Source organism: Lontra canadensis, unplaced genomic scaffold (genome assembly GCF_010015895.1).
Source record: "Lontra canadensis isolate GAN:19392208 unplaced genomic scaffold, GSC_riverotter_1.0 scaffold8, whole genome shotgun sequence".
NCBI classification, from domain to species: Eukaryota; Metazoa; Chordata; class Mammalia; order Carnivora; family Mustelidae; genus Lontra; species Lontra canadensis.
In genome coordinates, this window is record NW_022631002.1 from 35,285,015 (window position 1) to 35,293,822 (window position 8,808).

Below are 8,808 nucleotides of genomic sequence, written 5' to 3' on the forward strand. Positions count from 1 at the left end.
TTTTAAGCTATATCCGGAGTAAGATACACTTTTGATTTATTTTTAATACAAACAGGAAGGCACTCAAAACAATTTTTGTAGAATAAATGGATCTTTTCAGGTAGGCTTTGGTGTCGGGGTGGGGAAGAGGTCAGCAAACTTTTTCTGTAAAGAGCCAGATAATACATATTTTAGGCTTTGTGGACCATACAGCCTTCTGTTGCTGCTACTCTGCCCTGTCATTGTAGCTGGAGAGCAGCCATAGACAATATGTAAATGAATGGGTATGGCTGTGTTCCAGTAAGACTTATAAAAACAGGTGGCAGGCCAGATTTGACCTTGGGCTGCATTTTATCAACTCTTGAGGCAGACCATGTTCTCTAAATATAATACGGATAAGAAATATGAACTTTTGAAATCTCTGTGTATTTTAGAACAGACTTCTTTCGTATGCTTCTTAGTATTAAGTAACTATTTACTGTAATTCAGTTTTTATTGATTTCTTGCTCATAGGGTACTTGAAAACTTTGAAGCAAGCCCTACCTTTAGTAAGGACAATTTGTGTATAAAAATCACATTTTTAATTGACTTTCTTTTCTATATTTTGAAAAAGAATAGGAAGAAGAAAGAATGGAAAAGGAAAGCTTGTTAGACATCTAGATAGCAAAATATTTTTATACAATTATAAAAACAAATCATTAAACTTAAAAATTTTTGTTGGTTTAAGATAAGTTTCCATTTAATATGAGGGGAATATGATTATTTTGGATATTATAGGAGTGACATTAAGATTAAAATATAATGGGCAATTCTGAATATCTTATTAATGAACATACAAAATTTATGTAGAGTTCAAGTTAAAGTTGTTGGATTGAATAACCCCACCAAGCTTTCCATCATCCTCAAATCCTAAGTAATTATTAGTAAAGGGATTTTTTTTTTTTAAAGGACCAAATTCCATAAGGACAAGGAGTGGGAAAAGCAACAAAATTCTAGAAAGTGATAACTGCTTTAGTAGACCCATGAAACCTAAATTGTTTGCCCCTTTAGGAAAAACTAATAAAAAAACCTCTGATTTTTATTACACAACTGCCCCAAGGTCAGGAGTTGGTGGATTAGTTATGTTTAGAAGTATAGGGGTAAAGTTGTGGCTAAAAATGAGATTGTTTGGAAGTCTGTTTTTTAATGGCCTGCTAGGGCTGTTTACCTCATTTTCCCCTCCTTCCAGATTTATCCTTTTAAAAAGATTAGACAAAACAAAGTCTCTGACTTAGTAACACCAGGTATCACTGAGGGCAGGGATACTATATTGAGATCAGGAAGATTACTTGAGAATTGGAGAGGGCAAATACTGAAATCTGTGGTCAGGCGTGAATCTTCGAGTTAGGAGATTAGCAGCACCTTCCCTAGGAAATGTGAAAAACCCAAGAGAAAGGACCTAAAATAAGGATACATTTATTAGGGGTTTCACAAATGGCCCAGTCAGATCATCCTAAATTGGTGATCACAGTCAGGCTCCACATATGTATGAGCTCATCAACTTTTCAGATCCCGTTCTTAAATATGCACATATTATCAAGAATTACTCAGATATACAGAAGAAAGTATCTATAGGAAAGGCTAAGACCAAACAATAAAACAATAACTAAAATAACTAAATAACTAAAATAAAGTAAAAATAACTTGGATAAAAAAGGTTTTTGCGGGAAAGAGAAAAAATTAAAACTATTGTTGATTTTTTAAAAAAGATTTTATTTATTTATAAGCCAGAGAGAGCGTGAGTGCAAGAGAGTGAGCACAAGCAGGGAGAGGCAGGCTTCCCGCTGAGCAAAGAGCCCGACGTGGGACTCCATCCCAGGAGCCTGGGATCATGACCCGAGCCAGAGGCAGATGCTTAACTGACTGAGCAACCCAGGTGTATTTTTAATGTTTTTAGCAAGAGAAGATACTGTAGTCATAAAATAAGAAAAAGATGATATTTAAATGGGATAGCGGTGTCAAAAAAGTACTAGAAAATGAACTTTAAAATACAAATCTAGGGGTGCCTGAGTGGCTCAGTTTAGTTAAGCGTCTGCCTTCGGCTCAGGTCATGATCCCAGGGTTCCCTGCTCAGCAGGAAGCCTGCTTCTCCCTCTCCCACTCCACCTGCTTGTATTCTCCCTCTTGCTCTCTCGCTCTCTGTCAAATAAATAAATAAATACAAATCTTAAAAAAATGTGTGTGTATTAAGATTGCGGAAATGAAAAACTTTAACAGGTTTATTGACAGAATTAAAGAATTGTACCAGAACATAAAGAAATAGAAAAAGAGATGAAAGGGGTGCCTGGATGGCTTAGTCGGTTAAGCATCCATCTTGATTTTGGCTCAGGTCACGATCTCAGGGTTGTGAGATCGTTCCATGTCAGGCTCTGTGCTCTGTGGGAAGCCTGCTTAGGAATCTCTCACTCCCTTTCTCTCCCTAAAAAGAAAGAGAGAGAGAGAGGGAGGGAGGGCAGGCAGGTGGAAAGAAGGAAGAAGGAAGGGAGGGAGATGAGAAAATAGAATGGGAAAGATAAGAAATTTAGAGGATCAGTGTGAGGTCAACATTTATAAATAACTGATGTTCCAAAAAAGAACATAGAAGATGGAGGAGAAGGAAGTCGTCGCTGAAATAATTCAAGATGTTTTTCCAAACCTGAAGGACATTGATTTTCCACATTGAAATGACCCACCAAATTCCCAGATGAGTGGATGATTAAAAGTATAGATTATACTGAAGCATATCGTCAGAAATCCTATCTCTGGTTAAAGGGAAACTCCTTCAAGTGCTCAGGGAGAAAAGAACAAGAGAAGGAAGTGGTATTTGGAATTAATACAGTGGAGTACTACCCAGCAAGGGACAAACTCTCATATATGAGCAAATAGCATCCATGAATTTTAAAAACATGTTGAATGAAAGAAGCTAGACACAAAATAGTTCATGCTAGATGATGCCATTTATATGAAGTCCAAAAACAGGCAAATGAATCTGTGGTGATAGAATCAGAACAGTAGTTGCTGGTGAGGTGGGGAGGAATTGACTGGAAAGGAGCATGAGGAATTTCCTGTATCTTGATTGTGGTGTGGGTTATGTAGATGTACATTTTATCAGAACTCATCCAGTTTGTACATTAAGATCTATGTATTTCACTCTGTGTAAATTTAACAATAATGTTTTAAATAGCTGTTAAAAAAGGTATTAGCTCTAACAGTGGCACATCAGTTGGAAGACAATTTTTTGCCTTCATACTACTCAGGAAATCTATCAGTCTTCAGTGAACCACACTAGGAATTAGCACAAAGATAGACTAATGACACTTTCTAACATTCACGGTCTCAAAAATTTTGCTACCCATACTCCCTTTCTCAGGAAGCTACTGTAGGATACCTGGCATCAAAAGGAAGAAGTAAACCAAGAAAGTGTCCTGGGATCCAGGACACAGGGTCCAACTCAAGAGAAAGACATTTATATCCAGCATGATGTTGAAGAGAGATCTTGGTGATAATTAATTGCGTAGCAGGTCTAGAAATCAACCATTTCAGATTGGAGCAGAAGACTTGGAGAGACTTATTCAAGAAGATAAAATTGATATAATACCTAGTATGTGTAAACATTCTGAAAGATCTATACAACTCATTACTAATGAAAACTAAGCAGATGGAAAAAGAATCTCTTCAGGAAAATAACAATGTGCAGTAAAAGTCAAATCATTTACATAGATGAATAATGTAAACATTGAATATTGATCTCACTAAAATTGTGATGTAACTGTAATGGGAAGATGGGATAGGAAGAGTATGGGGCTTAAAATATGGAAAACAATAAGATCCTGACTTTTCATGGTGGAAGGTCAGTTAATAATGCCTAAAACCAAGAAGTAGCATCACATAAAAACTTTGCTTAGAGAGGTAAAAACAAAAAGAAACAACTAGAAAAAAGTAGTTGAGTAGTTGCACGTAGAGTGTGGGAAATGTGCATGGGGGAAGGAAGACTTCTATATTTTGTAGCAAGTTGAATAAAAACGATTTGACTCTATATATTTAACTTTGATTAAAAAGTCAAAACAAAACAAAAAACAGACCAAAGTACAATCAAAGAAATTGGCAGAATGTACACAAAGATGTTTATTGTGTGTGTGTGTTTTTTTAAAGATTTTATTTATTTATTTGACAGAGAGAGATTACAAGTAGGCAGAGAGGCAGGGCAGAGAGAGAGTAGAGTAGAGAGCCTGATGCGGGCCTCGATTCCAGGACCCTGAGATAATGACCTGAGCCGAAGGCAGAGGCTTAACCCACTGAGCCACCCAGGTACCCCATGTTTATTGTGTTTTCAACTAGCTCTGAGATAATGTAGGTGGTTTTTATTTTCTTTTTTGTTTTTTTTTGTACTTTCCAATTTTCTACCATGAACTTGGATTGCATTTGTAATCAGGAGGGGGGAAAATTGAATTAAATGTTGGTTATTCTTATTTTTTATAGCAGGGCTAAGGTAAAGAAGTTAATATATTCATAAAGGCACTTGGATTTTCAGAAAGGACCATCGTTAGGGTGAGAAAATTCATTTTGATTGGAACAGTGAGCTTATCCTACTGAAGAGAAAGAAATATTTGAGATTTTTACAGAAATGATGTAGATATTATAGACAGTGTGTGTACACACACACACACACACACACACACAGTTTCCATTTAGTTCATGGCATTTCAGTAACTCCTTTGTGTAATTTTTTTAAAATTTCAGTTTAATAGCGTGCTACTGTATAACATTTAATATATGTTGTTAGTATTATGTATATTTATTGTCATCTAAAGAAATACTTAAAAGCCTGAAGTATTTTTTAATTACCATATTTACCTTAAGCTTTCTCTTTTTTTTTTTTTTAACAGAGAAACAGGAAAAGGAAATTGACATCTATGCTAACCTCTCTGATGAGAAGGCTTTTGTGTTTTCAGTTGCCTTGGCAGAAATAAATAGAAAAATTATCAATCAAAGACTTATTCTCTGATATTTGTCTGCAAAATATGTTGAAACTGTCTTCAGGATTACATCAGCAAATTCTCACACAGTTGTGGACTCTCAGGAGCATTCTGACTGCATCAATAAGGGCCATTGATTGTTTTTTTCCCTGTCATTTAGCCTGTGCCACACTTTGGGAGCAAAGCTATAGGCTTGGACTGTTCTGGGATTTCCTTGTTTACCAAGGAGTATTGTCAGTGTTTTGTGTTTGAGATATAAGTAAGTATATTTACCAAAAACAAAAACAAAAAAAAACAACAGTGGATGGCTGTTAAAGGATACAGGGGTAGAGGAAGGAGTGGAAGAATGAAAACTAGGGAAGTAAAATGCTTGATAGTTTTCAGGTTTGCCACCAGAGATGCAATATTTTAAGTACTTTGAGAAAGAGTGACTTTTAAAAATATTATATTTCAGATTTTCAGCACTAACAGATTGCATATATACAGTTCATTTACTTATAATAAATTGGCAATTGATATTTTATTGAATGGGGAATTAAGAATATAAACTATACATTTTGTCTTAAATTGATTTTTTCTTGGCCTTTATTTTTATGACTTAAGGTATGAGTTATATTTTGGGAGATACTTTCTAGACATTTGGGAAGTTTGGGTGCTATATGAAGAAAAACATTTAAGGATATATCATACTTCAGATATAAACATCTTGTTTTCTTGAATGTAATTTATTTATTGGTTAAAAATACCTTTTCTGCTCTCAAGATGGTGCCTGTTAACCTAAACATAAAATATATTTATTACATACAAAATATTTCTTAGATAGCCACTTTTAAAGCAGTAATGTTTTATCTGAGTGGATGTTCATTTATACATCCTGATGATTATTTAAATTGTTACTTAATCTCACTCTGGAAAAAAATAAACCTTAATATTGAAACTAATAGATGAATAGTGTTTTTGTTCTATGAAGTTTGTGAAATATATTTAAATTCTTAATTTTTCTGGTAATAAATGATAACTAGTTACTTATAGTTGATCTACAGTAAATGCTTTTGCATTTTTGCATATCAATTTAATATTCAAACTTGACAGTAATTTCCCATATTTCAGGTACCCCCCACACCCACCCCAGTGGCTGAATCTGTTTGGCAGTCTAGAAGCCTTATCAGTCAGATTTAGCTTTAAGAGAAATTTCCCTTTGAGTTCCAATAGTTGCATTGTCAGCTTCATCCTGCCTCTCTCATCACCTCTCAAAAGAAAGAAGATTGACATTTTTTTTCTTACTTTATTTAAGTGGTAGCCAGCAGAGGGAGCTTAAGAGGTACTCTAGGTAGGAAGCAGAATTTTTTCTAAGAATTCTTTTCCCACAGTCCTTTTATTTACCTGTAGGTACTACTATCATTACCTTGTATGCATTTAAAAAAAAAAATTTTTTTTAAAGACAGACTTTTTTTTTTTTCAAAGATTTTTATTTATTTGATAGAGCACAAGTAAGCAGAGAGGCAGGCAGAGAGAGAGGGGGAAGCAGGCTCTCTGCTAAGCAGAGAGCACAATGCGGGGCTCGATCCCAGGACCCTGAGACCATGACCCAAGTGAAGGCAGAGGCTTAACCCACTGAGCCATCCAGGCGCCTCTTTGTATGCATTTTAAAGCCCTAGTAATAAAGTTTATTCCCAAGCATGCTAATGTGATTTTTGTCTTTGAACTATAAGAAAACTATTTTCATTTTGACAAAAAATTGTAAAGGTAATTAATATCTAAAAATGCTTTTGAGTATGTCCTCAGAAAAAGGAAGAACAGCTTATGGAATAGGCATCTCTGTAAAGAATTATTGATGTCAGAGTCTGTTTCTTTAAAGCTGAAGACCCTTAGAGGAAAGTCATGTTAGAATAGTCATGGATACAATAAGGAAGGAGAGTGGTGACTAGGCTGGAATTTACCATGTAAAGAAGTAATTTATTTCAGGTGCTTATGATGTTAATTGTTATTTAAAAAGTTCTTTGGCAGAGGGGCAAATTAGGCTTTCTCTGTTTGTTGATGTAACCTATTCAGGAAATTTCTCTAAAATTGTGTTCTCTGATATTTTTCTAAGTTATCTCAGTATAAAGCTGAATTGGTCTTAAGAATGTTGTAAAGGTCTTGGAACATATTGCTTGTCATTCATTGGTGTTGAAGAAACCTCTCTTGGCAGATGTCCTAAGAACATAATTATAATAAGTTAATTATATAATCTAAAATTTATTCTGCTTTAATACCTATAAATGATATGATTATTCAGAATGCCCTAAAATGATTCCATAATTAGATTAGATCTGTTGAAGGTATGTTCATTCTTAAACGTGAACAAGATTAAATAAAAGGTATTTGGGAGTTAGGCTAAACAATACAAATTTGTATGTTTACCTCCCCACCCACCCCACTCTATTAAAAATGTTTTGGGGAAGGCACTTAAGTTTTTGAAATTTGATTTTGTTTTTTTAAACATGAATATTTCTTAAGTTTTTATGGGCAGAGAAGGCTTAGGTTATGTTCAATGTAAGGTATTTAAAAAGAAGGAAATACTACAAATTATTTCTTCTGTAGCAATCAGTGGAAATGATCAAACATCTTGAGACAATTTATATTATGATGAAATAAAATTTAAAATTACAAATGACTTAAAAATTTACCCAGACTTAATTGGTACTTCTTGAAATTTCAAAAGTAGTTTAAAAAACAATGCTCAGTATGTCATGACATCTGTCATGTTTCCTAAAAGTAAACATTTGTTTTCTTTGACATAAGAATTCAATTTGGAAAGTCTTTGACTTTCTAAACCCTGCTAATTGCATTTGATCTCTAATTATGACTGTAAAAATGTCTTAGTAACACATGTAATTTTTACTTCCAACCTCCATGTTTATCCTTTAAATTTAGAAAAATTAAGCTCTTTGCATACTTAATAGGAAAGTATTAAATGGGTGCCTGGATGGCTCGGTCGGTTAAGCATCTGCAGGTCACGTTCCCGGAGTCCCAGGATCGAGTTCCTTGTCAGACTCCCTGCTCAGTGGGGAGTCTGCTTCTCCCTCTGACCCTTCCGACTCTCATGCTTGCTCTCTCACAAATGAATAAATAAAATCTTTTTTCTTTTTAAAGATTTATTACTTATTTGAGAGAAAGAGAGAGAGAAAGAGCAAGAGCAGGGGGGAGTGGGAGAAGCAGGCTCCCTGCTGAGCAGGGAGTCTGACATGGGGCTGTATCCCAGGACCCTGGGATCATGACCTGAATGGAAGGCTTAACCAACTGAGCCACCTAGGTGCCCCACAAATGAATAAATAAGATCTTTAAAAAAGAATTAATCAAATTTGTTTGCTTCTCATACAAAAATATGCTCTATAGGGGTGCCTGGGTGGCTGGGTGGGTTAGGCCTCTGCCTTTGGCTCAGGTCATGATCTCAGGGTCCTGGGATCGAGTCCCGCATCAGGCTCTCTGCTTAGCGGGGAGCCTGCTTCCCCTCTCTTCTCTGCCTGCTGCTCTGCCTCCTTGTGATCTCTCTCTCTGTTAAATAAATAAGTAAAATCTTTGTAAAAATTTTGAAAAAAATATGTTATATGTAGAATTTTTAAGTTTTTTGTGTTCAGTTTTTTGTTTTCATCTTTGAGTATTATAAGGCTTGTTTTTACATTTGGTGATATATGGATATATATATATATTGCATATATATATACATATATATGCAATATATATATACACACACACACACATACATATACACACATAACACCTATTATACTTTTTCTAGTTTTTTGTGCTGTTTTAATCTGCTTATTTTAGTTTATTAGTAGTGTACAATGCT

General features: G+C 34.9%; 1 protein-coding gene across 2 annotated transcripts in view; it reads left to right on the plus strand.

The window, feature by feature from the left end:
* The window catches only part of LOC116865914 (UPF0547 protein C16orf87), a 29,126-nt gene extending 23,212 nt beyond the window's left edge, over nucleotides 1-5,914 (plus strand). For both annotated transcript variants that reach the window (XM_032854577.1, XM_032854576.1), the window contains one exon: nucleotides 4,884-5,914. In XM_032854577.1, the coding sequence (XP_032710468.1) occupies nucleotides 4,884-5,002 (119 nt within the window). In that variant the 3' untranslated portion in view covers nucleotides 5,003-5,914. The remainder of the gene's footprint in view (nucleotides 1-4,883) is intronic.
* The last annotated feature ends 2,894 nt before the right edge of the window (nucleotides 5,915-8,808 follow it).